Below are 23,593 nucleotides of genomic sequence, written 5' to 3' on the forward strand. Positions count from 1 at the left end.
TAGTAGCTCCTGCTTGTGACCAGCATGTGAGGCAATATCTCAGCTGTGAAAAGATCATAGCGTGCATATATAGTTTGGCGTCCTCCAGAGGAAGGTAAGGTCTTATAAACCTGAAGTTGGATAATCCAAACTTGACTGTGATAACCACCTTCTTCACATATTTCTTAAATGTCAAGTTGGAGTCCAAAATGATGCCCAGATACCTGAAGTTAGACACAACTTTCAGATTCTCTAAATTAACAAGAACCGCTAGTTGGTAACAATCAATGGAAGAAGTACATACAGTCTTGTCGATATTTAAATGCAGGCATGCAGAAATGCAGAATTTGTCATCCATGTAGAAACATGTACCATAGCTTCAGTTAACTTGTTAACAACTAGTTGTTTATTTTTGAGTGTACATACAGGACTGTATCGTCTACATACATCTGCATGTTAACTTGTGGGAGATCATTCATATAGATGGTAAACAGAAGGGGGCCTAATATTGAACCTTGTGGGACCCCAATGTTATTGTAAAGAGTGGCCAACTGAGTGTCCCCCAAACACACCCTTTGACGTCAGATAGGAATACATCCAACAATGACTTCGGTGCACACATTAATGGAGGATAGTTTGGTTAGGAGGACCTCATGATTCACAGTATCAAAGGCCTTTTTAAGATCCAAAAAGACTGCAGCGACTTCACCACCTATGTCCAGTTTAGATTTAATGCACTCTAGAAAATAGTAATTGGCTGTTTCGGTAGAATAGTTAGTTCTGAATCCAAATTGCATTAGATGTATGGAGTTGCCCTGAATGAGGGGATCAGTCAGATGATCACCCACCCATCTTTCAGCTACTTTGGATAGCACTGGAAGAATGCTTATAGGTTGGTAATTTTCCACCGGTGTAGGGTCACCAGCACTTAAAATGGGTATCACTGCAGCAGACTTCCAAGCATTGGGGAAGAACCCATATTTGACGGACAGATTAACGAGATGTACAATAGGGGCAATCAGAGAATATTTTTGTCTCTACAGGAATACAGTGTCTAGACTAAATACATGTTTTGTTCTAGAGCTCCTGAAGAAGCGAATAATACTGTCCACTGCTGACGCTGACATTTCAAGAATTCTGAATATTGGTTTATTATTATCTATGGGATTGAGAACTGTGGTCTTGGTTGAAAATGTTTGATCAGTTCTCTGCCCTTGTTAAAGGTGGTGGATATGAAATCGGAGTCTTGCATGAGAATTCCATTAACCTTTTAATTCAGGATGTTTTTTGGACTTTTTAGCTCCTCTCCCTGTTAGTTTGTTGAGATTTTCCCTAAATCACTTTGCATCACATGATTAAAACACTTCTGGTTTTAAAGTGATGTATGTGGTAAAGGAATGGCTAGAACAGGGACAGATGCCATTTTAACAGACCACATGACCATTCTATACAGCCAGACAGACAAAGATGCTCTGTAGTGTAAACAATGATAACGATGATGGCAATAGTAGTACATTTTGGTTATAACTGCCTTTTAAAACGCCCAAGGACAGTGTACATAAAACCACCCTGAACAATAAACATACCAACAGAACACCGTGAGACTATTTAAAACACCAGTTGGTTTTGAAGCAACAGTATTACAGTTAGTATGTGGCTATGTAAAGGAATAGTCGTAGCACAATGTGCAGGAGTGTTTCAGCCATTGAAATCCTTGGGTGGGCCACCTATAATTTTATTACATTTTTGGGATGGAAAAAACGCATTCAGTGTAAAATTGTGGGTTCTGGCCTCTAAAATAATCTCCTAATAAGCGCCCTGCCACTCCCACCCTTTTTGATACAGACCCCCCCCCCCCCCCATATATAATTTGTAGGTTTAGTGTAGTGTAGGCCTATGTGGCTATGTAAAGCAATAGCCACTGCACAATGTCTAGTTTAAGTAGGCTACTATGTGACCACACTGAAGATGAACTCGGTTACACAAGTATGGCGTCCTGCAAGTGTAGCCACTGTAAAATTACAACTGCGACCTGGCCAAGATGGAGCAAAGCATTGCGACACAAACAACAACACAGAGTTACACATGGAATAACACAATAGGGAAAAAAATAGGGGGGGAAAAGTCTATATACAGTGTGTGCAAATGGTGTGAGGAGGTAAGGCAATAAATAGGCCATAGTAGCAAGAAATTACAATTTAGCAAATTAACACGGGAGTGATAGATGTGCAGATGATGATGTGCAAGTAGAAATACTGGTGTGCAAAAGAGCAGAAAGGAGAATTAAAAACAATGTGGGGATGAGGTAGGTAGATTGGATGGGCTATTTACAGATGGGCTATGTAACGCTGCAGCGATCGGTTAGCTGCTCGGATAGCTCATGTTTAAAGTTAGTGAGGGAAATATAAGTCTCCAGCTTCAGTGATTTTTGCAATTCATTCCAGTCATTAGCAGCAGAGAAATGGAAGGAACGGCTGCCAAAGGAGGTGTTGACTTTGGGGATGACCAGTGAGATATACCTGCTGGAGTGCGGTGGTGGGTGTTGTTATCGTGACCAGTGAGCTGAGATAAGGTGGAGCTTTACCTAGCAAAGACTTATAGATGACCTGGAGCCAGTGGGTCTGGCGACGAATATGTAGCGAGGGCCAGCCGACTAGAGCATACAGGTCGCAGTGGTGGGTAGTATTGGGGCTTTGGTGACAAAATGGATGGCACTGTGATAGACTGCATCCAATTTGCTGAGTAGAGTGTTGGAGGCTATTTTGTAAATGACATCGCCGAAGTTGAGGATCGGTAGGGTAGTCAGTTTTACTAGGGTATGTTTGGCGGCGTGAGTGAAGAAGGTTTTGTTGCGAAATAGAAGGCCGATTCTAGATTTCATCTTGGATGGGTGATGTTTAATATGAGTCTGGAAGGAGAGTTTACAGTCTAGCCAGACAACTAGAATATGTGGACAACTACAAATACCTAAGTCAGAACCGTCCAGAGTAGTGATGCTAGTCGGGCGGGCGGTTGCGGGCAGCGAATGTTTGAAAAGGTTGCATTTAGTTTTACTAGCGTTTAAGAGCAGTTGGAGGCCACGGAAGGGGTGTTGTAATGGCGTTGAAGCTCGCATGGAGGTTTGCTAACACAGTGTCCAAAGAAGGGCCAGATGTATGCAGAATGGTGTTGTCTGCGTAGAGGTGAATCAGAGAATCACCTGCAGCAAGAGCGACATTGTTGATATATACAGAGAAAAGAGTCGGCCCGAGAATTTAACCCTGTGGTACCCCCATGGAGACTGCCAGAGGTCTGTACAACAGGCCCTCCAATTTGACACACTGAACTCTGTCTGAGAAGTAGTCGCTCTGGATAAGAGCGTCTGCTAAATGACTTAAATGTAAATGTAAATGTAGTTGGTGAACCAGGCGAGGCAGTCATTTGAGAAACCAAGGCTGTTGAGTCTGCCGATAAGAATACTGTGATTGACAGAGTAGAAAGCCTTGGCCAGGTCGATGAAGACGGCTGCACTGTACAATCTTTTATCGATGGCGGTTATGATATCGTTTAGTACCTTGAGCGTGACTGAGGTGCACCCGTGACCAGCTCGGAAACCAGATTGCACAGCGGAGATGGTACAGTGGGATTTGAAATGGTCGGTAATCTGTTTATTAACTTGGCTTTTGAAGACTTTAGAAAGGCAGGATGGATATAGGTCTATAACTGTTTGGGTCTAGATTGTCACTCCCTTTGAAGAGGGAGATGACCGCGGCAGCTTTCCAATCTTTATGGATCTCGGGCGATCCGAAAGAGAGGTTGAATAGACTGGTTATAGGGTTTGCAGCAATGGCGGCAGATAATTTTAGAAAGAGAGGGTCCAGATTGTCTAGCCCAGCTGATTTGTATGGGTCCAGGTTTTGCAACTCTTTCAGAACATCTGCTACCTGGATTTGGGTGAAGGAGAAGCTGGGGAGGCTAGGGCAAGTAGCTGAGAGGGGTGCGGAGCTGTTGGCGGGGGTTGGGGTAGCCAGGAGGAAAGCATGGCCAGCCGTAGAGAAATGCTTATTGAAATTATCATGGATTTTATCGGTGGTGACAATGTTACCTATCCTCAGTGCAGTGGTTTGGGAAACACTGACATAAACGATCACCTAAGAAATACATAACAGCATTTTTCTTTGAACCCAGGACTCCCTGGCGATCAGTGTAATGCAGTTGTTACGGAATAGACAATCCTGATTTAAATAAAGTAAGCTGAACTGCAGGGAATATTGAAGGAGAGCGTTGTGAAACCCTGTTGGTATATTTGATTAAAAGAGAAGTGTTTTTGAGACATGTTGTTGTGCATTCCCCAGATGTTCTGTTGGGGAGATCACGGATGCCATGAAGGCTGTGTTTGGGGAACATAAAGCCAGCACCAGGATGGTGAGCGGAGCCTACCGCAGCGAGTTCGGTGAGCATGAGGAGATCTCCACAGCACACAACCGGTAAGAGCAGAAAGAAAATAGTACTTGATTCTCTGTTGTACTTAATGTTAGAATATAGAATATCTTCTCTGCTCTGTTTTCAACCCCATGAGACAGCTCACTAGGGTTTGTAATAATATTGAATAACACAAAACATATTGAAACATGGTTGGGTGATATCAGCTTTTGTCCTATCATGATTCTGCACTCATGGCAGAAGATGTTTTTGCCTCCTAGTGGCCAATAATAATATTAAAAAAGGGAGAGAAACCCACTGCTAGCGACTTGCATGTTACAGGAGGGATGAGAGGAATCTGAACGTTGACAAAAGATAAGTGGATCCAAATATTTTCTAGTAGACTATTCTACTCTATTGGAGATGTGACACGAAAGAGATGTGTAGCCTAAGCCTATCTGTGTGTCTGTGTGTGCCGAGGTGCGAGTGACACAAAGTCAACATCGGGTGACGGTTTGTTAATCATCATGGGCTGCAGAGCAAGGAACTCTTGCTGTCCTTAGAACTGGATAATTATATACTGATTTGCATTTTTGCCTCGTCCTCCTCTTATTAGGCCAGGGCTTACAATGCGTTGTAGGTAGGTTGCACATTGTTAGAATAATATGGAAATAGGCCTATAGGCTATGCATCCTTTCTTGCATAAGCTTTGCTCAGCTGTAGCCTAGCCTACGTTTTTTCTCATTGGATTTTTCCATCTTGGCATTGTTTGCTGAATTTCACTTTTTGTGGCCTGAAATATTTGACATTCAAAATAAAGCTGTACCAAGTCATGTTCTTATCAAATTGAGAGAGAACCGAAAATGTGACTTTTAAAATAATAAATGTCCGCTATAACAATTTACTTTCTTTTGGTCCTTGCCAAACAAAAACATTTTCTGATCTAATATTTTGTGCTGCTTTGGTGAAACTCTTAGCTCTGTCTACATAGTTATCTTGCATTCTGTAAATGCAACATATTTATTGAAATAACTATATTCATATATGTTATAGCCTTACTCGGAATGTCATCCATGCACTGCCCTGCTTTGCGGCAGTCAAGTTGAAATAGGTTAAGTATTGTTTGTCCCATCATGAGGTCGTCACCATCAACGATGGTTGTCAATCATCCTCGATAGATGATACTATCGTAATATCGCCCAACCATAACACACACACACACACACACACACACACACACACACACACACACACACACACACACACACACACACACACACACACACACACACACACACACACTTGAAATAAGTACAGGGTCAACTGCAGTGCAGAACCATTTCAGGGTTAAATGCCTTGCTCAAAGGCAGAATGGCTCTGACACCAGCAACCTTCCACTTGCTCATCCCACTGTGTGCCTGTCCTGGGATTTGAACCAGTAACTCTACTTGTCTGCCTTTTCCTTCCCAGTAAGATAACTGCCACCTCTTGACTCGATCTGATCGATCTGCAGAACAGTTCAGTTCCAGCAGGATTCATAGACGAAGCTTTTACTCTCATAGACAGAGCCTAAATCAGGTTTGTTCTCAAGTGACGCAGAATTCAGTCTGGCTTAACCAGGCTAGGTGGTTGTCCCCTTGGGAAGCCAAAGTGATTGGCATGCTTCTACACTTCAGCAATGCACGGAGAAGATGTTTGAAGGCCCTTATTGAACCTCCTATGTGATTGTTTGTGATCAGAGTTTTCAACTTTCTCCCCCATCAAGTCACTATTGCTGTTGTTGTGTCTGGAATTACAATACATTTAATTTCTGTAGAGCCTTTCAAGAACTTTAATAATATTACACATTTCTGAACAGGGTTGTGGAGTTTAAGAAGAAAATCGAAGCTCTTTGCTGGCAAATACACTAATGCAATAATTTGCATTTATATAGTGCATTATTCAAAGCAAAGGTAACTGACCTCATCAACCACCCATTTGTACAGTAGCATCCACCCATCTGAGCCATTTTATGCTAGACGTTCCACTACACATAAAGGCTGTGTTGATTAGAGCACACCATACCAAAGCATTTAGCAACGGAAAACAAAAATATGTTTATTTTTGGACATGTTACGGCAGTCCTTCCTTGTTTCAGTTCGTTTTCTTCTGTTTGGTGTCTAAAGAATACTACCCAGCCATCACTACAGTCCCTAATATGACCTCTCCTTCCCTGTCCTCTATTGAGTGTCCAAGGTGGTTGTGTACCATAAACACTTAATTATTAATAACTATTGATATGACTTATTAATCTTCTCCCAGGGTGGTGGAATTTAAGAAGCATGAGGGCAGGAACCCTCGTCTGCTGGTGGCCAAGATGGGCCAGGACGGCCATGACAGGGGGGCAAAGGTCATCGCTACGGGATTCGCTGACCTGGGATTCGACGTTGACATTGGACCGCTCTTCCAGGTAAGCTTAGTTGCTAGCTACTGGACTTGAAGAGAAACGATAGAGTATTTATTTCCCAAGTGTTCACAGTAAAGAATAACTCCACGACAGGGAGAGAAGATCAAGTGAGGCATGGTTTCAAACAAACGCAGATAAACAACCGAGGTGACTTCTCTTCGAGCAGTTAGCAGCGAATGGGATCTCTGCGAAACTGCCTATGAATCTATTTCTGTGCTTAGGTCGTTCATTTGCGTTGGGTTCAATCCCTGCCTCTGTGTTGTTTTAGTCACGCCTCAACTAATTCTTAAAGGTCAAGGCAGTCATTCACATAAGCTATGCCAGGCATAGCACAATGATCACCGCACTAAGGAACGTGTGTGATAACAATTGTTAATGCTGCATGCAGACATACCACATCATATTCGTGCTTGGAAAAAGCCCTTACTATAAATCTGCAGGTGGGTCATATCTTGGTCAATCGTCCTTTTAAACGATTAACGCCGAAATTTGTCTGAGTGTGAGTCCATCTGGTCTACTCTAGACCTATGGAACATTCCCTACACAGGCATAGCAAACATCAAAGCTGCATACCGGCCAGTTCACTACGTTTCACCACTCTTCCCTCGTCATTCTCCTAGCGAAGATAGTTAGACACTCCAGTCTTGTTAAAACGTCCCAGCCAATCCCTGAATCGGAAACAACATGAAATGCACTACTTTCATTCATCTGCTTGCCCTGCCCTCATATTTAGTCTCACATTGAAGTGTTTAACCATTTTATTTTCAGGACAACCAGGGCTACAAGTAGAAGATATCATTTGCCAAGTAGTTACATTCATGAGTTTTATTGAAATGTCAATAAAGAAACGAGGTCTGCCAAGCCAAAACCTGATTCAAAAAAATAATAATTCTAAGAATGCTCTAAGTACCTAAATTGTTTGCCCAGTGGGAAATGACTATACAACTAGTCAGTGACAACTGTGTGGAGTTTAACAGCAGTTAAGTGAGCTGCAAACGTGGTTTGCTTAGCTAGCTACATGCCAAATGGATAGGCTACTCTTCACGGTTCTGAAATGACATGATCAATTGAAGTTGATCTTGAAAAGCATGCAGTTACTTGCTGTATAACTGACGATGGAGCATGTAGAATCATACATAAAAAAAATGTAGTTCTGACTGCTCTTCAAGGGCTGATGAGATGATAGAAACGGCACATAGTTGTCTATGGTTTAGTGAAGCTGGGTGTCTCCTTGCCCTCCAGCAGCCAACTTGAACACTGTACCGTAATTGTGACGTTGTATTGATTCAAAACCTATAGAACATACATGTGGTCCTTCTGTAGCTCAGTTGGTAGAGCATGGCGCTTGTAACGCCAGGGTAGTGGGTTCGATTCCCGGGATCACCCATACGTAGAATGTATGCACACATGACTGTAAGTCGCTTTGGATAAAAGCGTCTGCTAAATGGCATATATTATACACTTTCCATGACCAGGTGAATCCAGGTGAACACTCTTATTAATGTCACTTGTTAAGGAGAGGAGACGGGTTAAAGCCGGATTTTTTTAAACCTTGAGACAATTGAGACATGGATTGTGTATGTGTGCAATTCAGAGGGTGAACGGGCAAGGCGAAAGATTTGAGTCCCGTTAAATGGGGTGTGGTAGTAGATGCCAGGAGCACCGGTTTGTCTCGAGCTGCAACACTGCTGGGTTTTCCACGCTAAACAGTTTCCCGTGTTCAGGGGACATTCAGTCTCACATACAGTCAGGTTCATAATTATTGGCACCCTTGATAAAGATGAGCCAAAAAGACTGCAAAATAAATAATACAAATACTGAGCTATATTGTATGCTCAAAAACATTGGGGAATTATATTGTTTTATACTAATACAATTGCTCAGACAGAGATTTTGTTAAACAAGTAATACTTTTTTTCAAAGACAGCGCTCAAATTTATTGGCACCCTGTTTTAAATACTGTTGCACCCTCCCATTGCGGGGATAATGACACAGCCTTTTTCTAAAATGTTTCAGGAAATTAGAGAACTCGTTGGGAGGGATGATTTTATGATCATACTACAATACTGCCATATGGCAATACTGCAGGAACTCATGTAGGCTCCACGATCCATGATCTTGAGGGTGAAGTTGGGAACGATTGAGAAGCAGTAGCAGTGGAATTGGGTGGCTCATAGCTCGTAACTAGCTCGCAGCGCTGACGAAGGAATCAGAGCCGTGATGAATACCAGTAACTTGTCCTTGGTTGCCAGCATCAATGTTGAACAAAGGTTTGCCGTGTGCTGCTCAGCATGCAGGCAGCATGACATGAAAGAGAGGACAAAGCAGTATTTGTTCTGGTTCAGATGACTGATGTTCCATGCTAATTATTTCATCTTGGAGTGTATGAGAGTACAGTTAACATGTGAGTGTCCATAGTGCAAGCAGAACATAAGAGATCATGCAAGATTAAAGGCAAGGAACATGTAGCTTATTCAGACTGAAGAACCCCTAAAGCCATCATACGGACCACCTCTGGAAAGTGTAATGCAACCTTAACATTGTTGCCTTAACATGAACTCAAAGTTGTGCTACTGAGTGAGGAGAGATACCAACTCATGTTGGTTGCTTCTCCGTAGTCCACGGAAAGAAGGCGGACCGATGGATTCCTGAGCAGACTGCACGCCAAAGGGTCCTGACACTCAATATGAATTGAATCCCTGCTATCGAGCCATGATAAGAAAGGCTGCATTTGCCTGACTGAAATTTGGAATAGAAAAGATGTATACGTGGTTATATAACAGAAGACATTGTACAGAGAGAAGAGCAGACAGTAGACTGCTGCAGAGTGGCACAGCTCAGCCATGACACACCATCACATGGCATAAATCAACATACAGACGGTATTACTAACAACGCCCCCAAAAAAACTCAACTAAACGTTAGTACAGGTGGTTACGTAACTATCTAAATAGCCTAATAACCTACTAATATTGCTCAGCAGCAATGAGAGTGACATTATAATCTAAAACCTAGACCTAATAAATAGTCTACTTGAGCTGAAGGTTTATGTCTAACGGTATATGCCGGTAGCCGTGAGAAAATAATAAATGACCTGATAACGAGAGAAATAGACCCCATAGATTAGTAGAATAAGCCTTGATTTCTGAAATAAACTCTCTAACAGACGTTCCCATTAGAGGCAATAGCCGCTTGATCGCCGACAGCTTATCGCCATGTGACTGTTTAGCAAGCCCACCGCCTGCTAGGTAATGCTAGTATCAACAGGGTTAGGCAACACGGTTCAAACTATAGCGAGCCCTGATTGGTCATCGCACAGCTATACAGCTTCAGCTTCCCCACTAAGGTCCAAGATGATAACCCTAACTTTTCTTCCTCCGATTTCAAGTTGGGGTTTAGGTTAGGCAATAGTATACATATAAATTGAGGCTGTAGTGTCATTTGAATGCTAATTGTAGCGATCACTTCATTATAGTCATCATGTATTAGCTCCTATTATTATGTGTTATCTTCATGTCTTACATACTACTTCTATCGTGTGTTTAAGGCTGCAACTCTTATGCAATGGTGACTGCTAGCACATTTAGGTGTGAGCTGATATTCTTTGCTTCGTTATGTATACACGGTATTGCATATGGCATGGCTGCCGATTTATCACATTTGTAGGAGCATGTGCATGGTTAGTTTCAGTAGCTTAATACACGCTGACCAGGGGTGAAAGTAAGGCGGTCTGGTACTGCGTCCCGGCAAAATAAATAGTGGGGGTACGCCGTACCGGTAAAACATGAGCCTGTCACAATAATTAAAACAAACATGTAAACTGTAGGCTATTTCACAATTATTTCTCATTACCGCATGTCAGAGGCATGAAAAATGTGCGAATGGACTTGAAAACGGGTGGTATAGTCGACAATCCAAAATGACAAGGCAGAGATAAGTGGCCGATATCGAGATATCGGAGCAGTGAACTCAAAAAAAAAAAAAAAATCTGTGTTAGAGGTCTCTTTCCATTCACCATACAGACAGTTTAGAGGCTGGAAATACAGTAGGTTGAATGTGCACGCGTAGTCTAGTAAAGGAGCCCTTTGAAGTGATTGTTTGACAATCAGATGAAATCATAACTGGTTGTGTTTATGCCCCAATTAAAGGTAATACATTTTAAAAGTGAAATGACAAATCTTTATGATTAGTCCCACAGAGATCCTATTGAATTAATAGGGGTTCTATATGGAATTCTATGATTGGGCCCATACCTGGAAGAACATTACATCTACTTTCACCCCTGATGATGACTAGAATGACACGATCACTACAATTGGCATACAATACAATAGCATACGATAAACTAAGAATAGAGTCAGTAAACTGTCACTAGAATAATAATACTACTGGAACACGAAGATGGACGGACACGGACTACTACCTATGTCAAATGTATGACACATGATTAGACATGGCTTGAACTTGAACCTACTGCTGCAGATAAGCATGAAGTAAATGTAACTACGTTGACTGAAATGATACCGTCAAATGTATACTAGTCTGACTCATGCTACAGTATGCACTAATGAGCTAGCACATACTCTGATTTTGCTCAGAGCAGAAAAGCAGTAAAAGTGCCGAGATACTAGTACACTAGTCCAGACCAGTCTCAAATTAAGATAATGCATTTCTAGCTTAAACTGTGTAAGGGAATAGGGTTCCAGAGAATAATATTGTCCGAAAATAATTTGTACAATATTTAAATTGTGACTGCCGACGCAAGTCACATGAACTAATGTGACTGGGATGACCCATAAAATGTCAGCTATCACTGATAGAGTGCCTTGCCTTGGTCTCGTGAGCTGCGCGACACAGTGATGGCTATTATCAATATTGATGCTGCACTAAACTAATCACCAGAATCATAGTGACAAGCACCATCTTCTGCTCATGATAAGAAAACATGGCTACTCCCTCACTGTATATCGATGCATAGCCTATATAGCTAGCTTAGCATAGGCTACTCCCTCACTGTATATCGATGCATAGCCTGTATAGCTAGCTTAGCATAGGCTACTTGCTCCTTGTATGGATAAGGGATGATTCTCCATGATGGGGTGTGTGTCCCCGAGCACACAGACTCTGCCCGAAAGCTGGCATTGGGAGCAAACAGTAGGCTATACAATAGGCTACTCCCAAGGCTAATTCTACTTAACTAGCTAGTTTGTAGCCGGCTATTTACTGACAACCTTAGAGCAGCAACATGGTTGATCCTCTCAATCAGCAGTAACTCCTGTCCGCATTGTTTCTTCATTCACGGACACACATCCCAACACCTCCACCCACAAACACCAACAGACCACAACATTCACTACCACACTCACATAGCCCACGCCACAACATCTCCACCCACACACACCCACAAACACCAACAGACCACAACATTCACTACCACACTCACATAACCCACACCACAACATCTCCACCCACACACACCCACAAACACCAACAGACCACAACATTCACTACCACACTGACATAAACCACAACACCTCCACCCACACACACCCACATACGCCTGTAGACCTCAATATTCAATATCCACAAAAAAGCTGCACACATCCAACTCTCAACCTCTTCGCATTGACACACATTCAACTCCACCCACCCACACACAGCCACAAACCCATACAGCGCCCAACCCTTCCCCCTCCTCACACTGACACCCACACACAGCCACAAACACATACAGCGCCCAACCCTTCCCCCTCCTCACACTGACACCCACACACTGCCACCAGAACCTTCAAGGTTTACCGCAGCCATTGATGCAAAAATGTTAGAAATGCTCAGCCTGCAAAGACATTTAGTCCAGATTCAGCAAGACAGGAACTCTCTCTCTGAAGAGTTCACTGCTGATTTGCAGCGTATTACTGAGCAGTGACTGTTAATTGAAGTAAATCCGTTTTTGAATGAACAGTGATTGAAGTAAATTAGTTTTGGAATAAGCAGTTATTATTATTATTTAAGTAAAAGATTTACTTATTTAAATAAATCAAATCAGTTTTTTTTAATGGTTCTCAATGTTGTAGTCAATGGAATAGATTTTTGGAATGTTTTGTGTTATTTATGTATGCAATCTAATAAACAAATATTTAGCTTTTCCTTGTTAGTCCTTTTTGGTCTCTTTGCAAACTGAAGTTCCTTCTGGAAAAAGACAGTTATTCTATGTCATGTGTCTCAATCATTGAAAATGCTATTTCTTAAAAGATGGACACCAGAACAATTTTCTCCATTGTGCAACAATAAGTATTACATTTTTTTTTTAGAGCAGGTGCATTATGTTGTCCCTCTTCTGGACAGCCTGGTTATGTGGGGCCACTCTATTGTCTGCAGGATCAGGGACTCGCTCGATGTCATGTGCCACAACATGGTCCTCATCCAAGTCCTCTGTGATGCCTTCATGGATAAGGACCATGCTGTGGAGGACACAGGGCACTGGCGATGGCTTCTAGCTCTTCTCCAGCAGCAGCATTCCAGAGGTTGGAGTCTCCTCCATTGGCACTTTAACAGCCCAAAGGACGTCTGTGGATCTGGTTAAATCTTTTGTGCTTGTCCAATAGGTGACTATTGTCCCTGAATGGGACAATAAGATCCAGGCTTATGGGATAGGCAGACTACCCCCATGAGGTGGTACTGCTTTGGCAAAGGGTAGGCATCGAGGTGAGCCTTAGGGTTGCTGGTTCTGTACACGCGTGCATCATGCACAGAACCAGCATGGCCAGCGTAGCTCCTGTTATCTAACAAAAGACCGTTTGTTCCCTACACTACGCTCTGTATGTGTCCGTTTTTATGTTATTCTGTATTTTTCCATCACGAGAAAGGCCCATGGCCCTGAAACTGTTAACAATGTCTCAAGTCAGCTATGTTGCATAACACATACACCCACACAAGCCAACAGCAGATAATATTCCATCGCATATGATATGGTAACGGGCTATAGTGTATAACACAGAACCTCACACTACATCATTGGGGATTTTAGTGACACTTTATTTAGGCTACTTTGACCAAAACACAGGCCGTCTAGACATCCAAATTACCAAAACGTTTTTGGGGTTCAACCGAAAATGACACCGAAGGGCGAAGTCGTTGTAGCGAGGGACGACTTCCTCCACATAACCCTCGACGCTTCACCCACTAAAATCTGTAGCCACTCCATGACATCGGGACCAGGATCTAAAAAGTCAGAAAGCCACAGGTAAAACCAACATTTTACGTGGTCATTACATTGTGTTATCAGCAAGAGTAGCTAAAACTAACATAATGGAATGTTTGTGTTTAAAAAACAAAAGTTCAACAAACTTTGTTTGAAACAAACACAGTTTGCCACACGCGTTCGCTAATATATTGCTTGTTGAACATGCCTTGGGGCAGTCTCAGCCTTAAAATATAACACATGATTTAGAAGTAATAAATCAGATCTTATTGAGACGTACAGTATAGGAGGACCACTATATAGACTTTCCACATCATTGGCAGTGGTTTGACTACTAACGTGATGATGACTACTGTTTTTTCATACTACTTTGTTTCCTCCTCTATAGACCCCCCTGGAGGTGGCCCAGCAGGCGGTAGATGCAGACGTCCACTGTGTTGGGGTCAGCACGCTGGCCGCAGGACACAAGACCCTGGTCCCAGAGCTTATCAAGGAGCTTCGCAACCTCAACCGCCCTGACATCCTGGTCATCTGTGGAGGGGTCATCCCACCTCAGGTAACCTGTGACCCCTAACCCAACCTCAACCGCCCTGACATCCTGGTCATCTGTGGAGGGGTCATCCCACCTCAGGTAACCTGTGACCCCTAACCCAACCTCAACCGTCCTGACATCCTGGTCATCTGTGGAAGGGTCATCCCACCTCAGGTAACCTGTGACCCCTAACCCAACCTCAACCGCCCTGACATCCTGGTCATCTGTGGAGGGGTCATCCCACCTCAGGTAACCTGTGACCCCTAACCCAACCTCAACCGCCCTGACATCCTGGTCATCTGTGGAGGGGTCATCCCACCTCAGGTAACCTGTGACCCCTAACCCAACCTCAACCACCCTGACATCCTGGTCATCTGTGGAGGGATCATCCCACCTCATGTACACGGTAACCTTTGACTTGTAGGGAGATGAACCCTGAGAATGTCCTGAGTCTCTGTCAGTCTTTCTCTTTCTGATACCAAATAATGATCTACCTCTCCAAGGTTACTCACTCAGGCTCTCAAAATTAAAACAATTTTAAAAAACGTCAAGAAATATACATATACAGAATATACAACGATCCACCTCTTTCCCACCATCTTTCTCCTTTCTCTCTGCAGAATACTAAACAATAATAGTGTAAATGACACCAACACGAGCTGCCATCAGTTTCTCTCATCAAATAGGAAAATAAATAAGACCAGTTTTGTCTCTCTGCTTGACCAAACAGTAGAATAACTCATAGCCTGCTCGGTCCAAGGCCTAGTTACCTGGTCTGTAACCTGATTTTAAAGTTGTGCATTTATGTGAGAAATCTGTGTATGAGGACTGTGTTGTATGTACATGTGCCCGCCCAGGAGACAGCAAACTTAACGGGATCCAGGGCCAGCTCCGTCCTGCCTCCCATAGGTCGGCTAACCAGATGTATTGTTTGTTGTTCAAAACAAAAACACACACAGAGTGTGGTGCACACATGGAACCTATGAGATGGTTTAATTACTGCTAGGCCTGAAGAGTGAGAAAACATTGAGTTAGTTGAGGTAAACTCAATCAGGCTGCCTGATGACTATTTCTGATTACCGTCTTAATATACACACAAATGTGTGTGCTTGTGTCTTGGTAGTTTAACAAATCAGTTGCCTTCTGCAGTGGACCAATGGATGCCTTTATAATGTATTGTGGGATGGAGGTGTTGCTCGGAGTGGGTGTGAATTGGAAAAGTCAAAGCAGTGCAAATAGGAATTGACATCAAAATCCATAGCTCTGCCACTTGATGCCTGGATTCACACACGCACACACACACACACACCTAGTAATAGCTACTGGTGTCCTGTGAGAGAGATGAAACCATTTAGTTTATGTATTCAGAGAGACGTCTCATTTATGAAACCATGTTTCTGTGTTCACACAAATAGACATTAGCCGATTATAGAGCCAACAACAACAAACATAAAACAGCCAGGATCAGAGGCCCATGTTGAACACACAAGATTGTATCATAACGAATACAATACCATGAGAACTGCCGCTAACATTCCTAGACGTGACGTGATTGCGCCGCCTTGTCCTCTGTCCTTTATGTATAGATGGTGGTATTCATAGTGAATATTTTATTCATAAAGAGCTTTTCTTCAGCTTCGACACTATGCTACAGTATAATAGCTCTGCTATATAGATATCAAAATATGCAGGTTTCTCAGGGTGCATTCACACCAGTGGTGGTTCGTGCCATTAGAGATTAGGGATGGTGATTTGATAGGTGTACGCTACTACATGATACTCAAATTTGCCTTATACCCATAATGAGGTTGCTACAACTTAGCCTAGAAATTAACATTTGTAATATAGGTGCACATGGTCTAGAGACAAATTGTGGTAATCAAAGTGAAAGACAGTGACACTTTCAATATCACCTTGCACACTCTTGCCTGTATCTATCTCATCTGGGGTGTAATCATTAGTCCAAACAGTTGCAAACTGCTTTGCAACTAAAACAAGAGTTTTTATTGGACAAATTCAGGTAGATCCCTCCTTGTTTCATTCCGTTTTCTTCAGTTTAGTAACAGAATTGGTGGACTGAATACATCCCTGATCACCTGCACCCACAGTTCACTTTCATAGCAGCCACATAAAGCATCATCACTTTACTCATTGTATAATTCCTTCTATCATCTACGTGCTCTTCTCCTCTTACATTTTCCCTTTGCTTGTGGACTTCAGTGCACAACACAACAGGTGTCTGTTACCAGGCGCAAAAACCTCTCCAAGCTAAACCTTCATACCATAACCCCTAACCGCTACACAGCCTACATTGTTGTCACCATATTAACATTATGTCAACAAACTAAAATTAACACATTAGTAAACCCACAATCCAAACCTTGTGTACAATCACACAGTACAGTGTACAGCAACCAGTTTAGCAGGCAATACATTCATAAAACCGAAAGCTTACTTTGACTTGGAACAGATGAAGTGTTGGATAGCCTTAGCCAGCTGGCTAACATAAATACCATTCCTCTCTGAGTCAGGTTGTTGAATAGGCTAAATTAGCTGCTTTGGCTAAGTAAGTGAAAGGTATAACAGCATCCACTCTCCTGGGAAGGATTTCTACTAGATGTTGGAACATTGCTGCAGAGACTTGCTTCCATTCAGGCACAAGAGCTTGCTTCCATTCAAGAGTGAGGTCAGGCAATGATGTTGGGCCATTAGGCCTGGCTCACAGTTGGCGTTTCAATTCATCCCAAAGGTGTTCGATGGGTTTGAGGTCAGGGCTCTGTGCAGGCCAGTTTGTCTGCCTGGCTCACAGTTGGAAGAAAACAGTTAATTTCAAAAAACTAAAACTCTGCCCCGGCTCAGCCATTCATCAAGTTCTTCCATACCGACTCCAGTTCAGACAGGAATTCTTGGAGGTGTTTAGCCCTTTGCTCTGAGTTTATGCACGTTCATTACAGATCACGTCAACACTTTGCAGCACAGCTGACAAGCCATTACTGTATGGACCTCACTTTGTGCATTGTCATGCTGAAACAGGAAACGGTCTTTCCCAAACGGTTTCCACAAAGTTGGAAACACAGAATCGTCTAGAATGTCATTGCATGCTGTAGCATTTAGATTTCCCTTCACTGGATCTAAGGGGTCTAGCCCGAACCATGAAAACCATCCCCAGACAATTATTCCTCCTCCTCCAAACTTTACATATGGTACTATGCATTTGGGCAGTCCGTCGGACTGGCAGATGGTAACGCGTGATTCAATACTTCAGAGAATCCGTTTCTATTAAATCTCTAGAGACCAAGCACGTGGTTTGAACCGGACGTCAAAAAGGGTTAAGAAATCTACAAAACTAAAGACCAGAGAAGGCATCCCCACACTGAAATGGTTACCACTCTGAGACCAGCGAGACCAACAGTGTAAGCTGAAAGGTACTGGATGGCTAGACACTGAAACTTTCTCGAGTGAAGAAGATGAAAACTACAAAGGAACATTCAGTCTGCAGCTGTTTAAGTACTTTAGTCTATTACCCTCATCCGAGAAATGGATCTGAAAGATCCATTCTAAAGAACAATTTCCTATCAAACGGCTGTTGGTACGTCTGACATATCCATAATAACAGAGCTACAACTACGAAAGACTTTGATCTCTGGTGGACAAACCAGAGACTTTCTGTCAAATTACTCCCCAGACGGATCAAGTGTTTTCAACGGAGAGACCGCAAAGACATACAGTTGAAGTCAGCGTTTATATACACTTAGGTTGGAGTCATTAAAACAAATTTCTTGTTAACCAACTCTAATTTTGGCAAGTCTGTTGTGTCATGCACAAAGTAGATGTCCTAAGTCATTTTTCCAACAATTGTTTACAGACAGATTATTTAACTTATAATTCACTGTATCACAATTCCAGTGGGTCAGAAGTTTACATACACTAAGTTGACTGTGCCTTTAAAAATCTTGGAAAATTCCAGAAAATTATGTCATGACTTTAGTAGCTTCTGATAGGCTAATTGACATCATCATCATTCAATTGGAGGTATACCTGTGGACGTATTTCAAGGCCTACCTTCAAACCTAGTGCCTCTTTGCTTGACATCATGGGAAAATCTAAAGAAATCAGCCAAGACCTCAATTGTAGACCACCACAAGTCTGGTTCATCCTTGGGGCAATTTCTAAACGCCTGAAGATACCACGTTTATCTGTACGAACAGTCGTACGCAAGTATAAACACCATGGGACCACGCAGTCATCATACCGCTCAGGAAGGAGACGCGTTCTGTCTCCTAGAGATGAACGTACTTTGGTGCGAAAAGTGCAAATCAATCCCAGAACAACAGCAAAGGACCTTGTGAAGATGCTGGAGGAAACCGGTACAAAAGTATCTATAGCCACAGTAAAACGAGTCCTATATCGACATAACCTGAAAGGCCGTTCAGCAACGAAAAAGCCACTGCTCCAAAACCGTCATAAAAAAGCCAGGCTATATGTGGGAACGGCACATGGGGACAAAGATTGTACTTTTTGGAGAAATGTCCTCTGGTCTGATGAAACAAAAATAGAGCTCTTTGGCCATAATGACCATCGTTATGTTTGGAGGAAAAAGGGGGAGGCTTGCAAGCACACCATCCCAACCGTGAAGCACAGGGGTGGCAGCATCATATTGTGGGGGTGCTTTGCTGCAGGAAGGACTAGTGCACTTCACAAAATAGATGGCATCATGAGGCAGGAAAAGTCTGTGGATATATTGAAGCAACATCTCAAGACATTCGTCAGGAAGTTAAAGCTTGGTCACAAATGGGTCTTCCAAACGGACAATGACCCCAAGGATACTTCCAAAGTTGTGGCAAAATGGCTTAAGGACAACAAAGTTGAGGTATTGGAGTGGCCATCACAAAGCCCTGATCTCCATCCTATAGAAAATTTGTGGGCAGAACTGAAAAAGCTTGTGCGAGCAAGGAATGGGCCAAAATTCACCCAATTCATTGTGGGAAGCTTGTGGAAGGCTACTTGAAACGTTTGACCCAAGTTAAACAATTTAAAGACTATGCTACCAAATACTAATTGAGTGTATGTAAACTTCTGACCCACTGGGAATGTAATGAAAGAAATTAAACCTGAAATAAATCATTTTCTACTATTGTTCTGACATTTCACATTTTTTAAATAAAGTGGTGATCCTAAGTGACCTAAGACAGGGATTTTTTTAACCAGTATTAAATGTCTGGAATTGTGAAAAACTGATTTTAAATGTATTTGGCTAAGGTGTATGTAAACTTCCGACTTCAACTGTACACACGTAAATATGTACAATGCAATTACTTTGAATTAGCGGCCGTTCATTTGCAAAGTATTGCCGCTCTTTGTCTGCCAAGCTGTCATATCGGGTGTAGTCCACTTAGGGACTTTTCATTGCATTATTAATCAATGTGTAAACTATTCTGTTTGTGTGTTTTATGTAATTCTGTGTGATTAGTTGGTTAGTAAATAAATAATTAAGCCACTTTGTATATCGCTGATTCATAATTTATGCTAGGGTTCGTGCAGACACCCAAGGATTTTGCGACATTCAGAATGAGACTGATAGAAGGTAAATAAGAATTAATGACTTGACTGTGACTGATGTAAGATATATAAATATCTTTAGAGTTTAGTCGGAAGATAGTAACTTAATCACGTAATAATTTAACGTGGTATGTAATTATTTGATAAAATAGCAGTCGATCACATTAAAAAATAAGTCAAAGACACAACACCATTCTCCTGCTAATGTTTGTCTATGGAGTTTGCATGGCCGTGTGCTCGATTTTAGACACCAATCAGCAACTGGTGTGGCTAAAATAAGCTGAATCCACTCATTTGAAGGGGTGTCCACATACTTTTGTATATTTTAGTTTAGCTGTCCTTTGGCTAAGCAATGGTGCTACCCTGTTGGGGCTACTGTTTACCTTCATTTCAAAACAGTGTGTTTTTAATCAGTGGATATATTTATTTTTTTATTCACTGAGTAGAATGGTCTTCCCCTTCTTCCTATGAAGATCTGCTGACTCACACATTGGTTATACGCTGGTATTAAGGGAGATAATGGTTCTAGTAAAGGTTTTACTGTCTCTGCATGGTCTGTTAAAAAATAAAATGCACTTCATCCTCATTCCATTTTGGTCTGAGAATGTGTGTCTTTAACACTATGTTGCAGGACTATGAGTTCCTGTACCAGAGAGGTGTGTGCTGTATCTTTTGACAGTATATAACTCCATGCTGTATGTTTCTCTACAGGACTATGAGTTCCTGTACCAGAGAGGTGTGTGCTGTATCTTTTGACAGTATATAACTCCATGCTGTATGTTTCTCTACAGGACTATGAGTTCCTGTACCAGATTGGTGTGTGCTGTATCTTCGGCCCCGGGACGAGAATCCCTCAGGCTGCAGTAGAGGTGATAGACAACATTGAGAAGAGCCTGGACAAGATCCGCCAGGCCATGTAGACAGATTGCTGATGAACAATATAACTCAATTGTGTGTGTGTGTGTGTGTGTGTGTGTGTGTGTGTGTGTGTGTGTGTGTGTGTGTGTGTGTGTGTGTGTGTGTGTGTGTGTGTGTGTGTGTGTGTGTGTGTGTGTGTGTGTGTGTGTGTGTGTGTGTGTGTGTGTGTGCGTACACACAGCGATGGGAAGAAGTTGCAAACATTGGCGTGTGATATCTGCACAGGATGATAGAATAGCGCAATGAGATTGTGACATGAATATATTCATAATGACTGTGTGAATTTTGCCCTAAACCACAACCAATAATATACAGTTTAGTCTACAGATCTCTTAGTCTGTCTTGGGGCGGCTGGTATGGGGCGGCTGGTAGCCTAGTGGTTAGAGCGTTGGACTTGTAACCGAAAGGTTGCAAGATCGAATCCCCGAGCTGACAAGGTAAAAATCTGTCATTCTGCCCCTGAACAAGGCCTTCATTGAAAATAAGAATTTGTTCTTAACTGACTTGCCGAGTTAAATAAAGGTAAAGAAATAAAATAAATATACACAGATGTTTGTGAAAACTGAAAATATAATAGTGTGAAATCTGCACAGGATATTATGGTAGAACAAGGAGATTGTGGAACTATTCATAATTACTTTTATCTAAATTCCATGTTATCTAAAGTCACTGAACTTATGTTGTCAATAAGAATAATGTGATTTGTTTGCTGTAACAGCTTAAGGTTTTCCATGGTTCAGATGAGATATTGAATCTGATCAATAAGATCATTAACTTTAACAAAACTTATCTTGATTACTTATCGATTTGGGTTTTTACTGCTGGCTAACTTCAAAATTACTTTGCGCGTAGTATCGCGAAGATACACTACCGTATGACCTTTTTAATTATCCAGGTAGGTTATAGAGAAATTGAGAACACATTCTCTTTAACAATAACAACCTGGCAATAGGATAGTCATTTGGCATATTAGGTAATTTCTCTCACAATCATTTTTATTTTCTCTCTTCCTTGTTCTGTGTGAAAATGAGAAACATGCCAGACCCTTTAACCCCAGAACTCGCCCTCAGACAAATGGTAATGACTAAATTTAATACATTGCCACTGGGAACAAATTCAGCTTTGACCCCCATACGTAAATCACTTATTATGTAACAATGGGTTGGAGATTTGCCTGATTCTCACTTCTCAAGTTAGAGATTCTAACTGATAGAGAGATTACCTCAAGCAGGACAGATCAGACATGTTCGCCAGCAACGGACCACTTTGTATTGCCTATGTTACTGTATGTATTTGGTCAGACATCCTTTTGCCTTTATGTTCAAGCTTTTGTATTGTCTTTATATCTTATTTTTTGAATTGTCTGCTGGAGCTTTGAACCGTTTTTTTTGGAATAAGAGTTGAGTGCTATGGAGACTGATTACATATCCGCTGAGTGCCATTGACTTGCTCATGTCTCGGCTCTCGATAACATAAAGCTCAACAGCTCTCTCTTTCTCTCTGTCCATCCCCGCGTAGCCACACTCAAACCCCATCCAGAAACAACATCTAGCCTTTAAGGACTTCTGTAGCTTGATTTTTATCAGATTGGAATGAACCATTATGGCAAAACTTGCCTTTCAGAGTGTGAGGTGGAGTTGCTAGCATATTTGGTTATTCCCACACAATAGCTTGAAGTACCTAGGGCAGGGGTCTCCAACAGGTCTACTAACAGCTACCTGCAGCTCGCAGCCCACATATGAGTAGCTCACCAAGCAATTCTGAAAGTGTGTGTCATTTTTCATGTTTTCAATCCCAAAATGCCATAAATAAATCTCACAAGTAAATCTCACATTCCTCACTTGCTAGATGTGCAATTAAAAGGCAAAGATGCACAATTAAAAGGGAATTCCACTCAAATCTAAATTTGCTTGTTTTCTTACAGAACTAAGATAATAGTCTTCGGATGTGATTTAAGCATTGACATGGACTCAGAAAATCCAATTGAGTTGTTTTTCTCTATAAACACATTTCATTTTGAGAGTGAAAAACAATATATATAAAACACAATTTGGGGTTAAAAATCACAGATTTTATATGAGGTGTTTATTTAAGCAATAAGGCCTGAGGGGTTGTGGAATATGGCCAATATACCATGGCCAAGGGCTGTTCTTGGTCACACGTAGTTTATAATAACCATTATTTTTTTACCAGGTATATTGACAGAAAACACTAAGGACTCAGAGAAGAGAAGAATGTGCCAGCCTATTTGAAAGCATTAAAAGTTGCTTTCATGCTAGAAACGGATGGAGACCCCTGACGTAGAGCTAAGGGTTATTTCTGGACAGGTCTACAGTATCTGTAATATAGAACAGTGGAGGCTGGATAGAGGAGCTATAGGAGGATGGCCTAGTAATGGCTGGAATGGAATTTATGGAACGGTATCAAACACATCAAATGTACTGCAACCATGTTTGACTCTGTTCCATTTACTATATTTGAGCTATTACAATGTGCCTGTCCTCATATGGCTCCTCCCACCAGCCTCCGCTAATATAGAAGAAACACTATGAGAATG

The 23,593-nt window shown here is 41.9% G+C and overlaps 1 protein-coding gene across 2 annotated transcripts; it reads left to right on the forward strand.

The window, feature by feature from the left end:
- Positions 1–4,305: 4,305 nt before the first annotated feature.
- On the forward strand, positions 4,306–22,525 carry LOC124019053 (methylmalonyl-CoA mutase, mitochondrial-like). 2 transcript variants are annotated; one of them, XM_046334412.1, is made up of 4 exons: positions 4,306–4,445; positions 6,682–6,829; positions 14,416–14,583; positions 20,910–22,525. In XM_046334412.1, exons 1-4 carry the CDS (start codon positions 4,342–4,344, stop codon positions 21,036–21,038), a joined length of 549 nt encoding a protein of 182 aa, XP_046190368.1. In that variant the 5' UTR covers positions 4,306–4,341; the 3' UTR covers positions 21,039–22,525. The 2 variants fall into 2 exon arrangements, with proteins under 2 accessions (XP_046190368.1, XP_046190369.1); XM_046334413.1 differs by lacking the exon at positions 20,910–22,525 and adding an exon at positions 20,750–20,809.
- Positions 22,526–23,593: the final 1,068 nt, after the last annotated feature.

The sequence above is a fragment of the Oncorhynchus gorbuscha genome, unplaced genomic scaffold, assembly GCF_021184085.1.
Source record: "Oncorhynchus gorbuscha isolate QuinsamMale2020 ecotype Even-year unplaced genomic scaffold, OgorEven_v1.0 Un_scaffold_62:::fragment_2:::debris, whole genome shotgun sequence".
Classification (NCBI taxonomy): domain Eukaryota; kingdom Metazoa; phylum Chordata; class Actinopteri; order Salmoniformes; family Salmonidae; genus Oncorhynchus; species Oncorhynchus gorbuscha.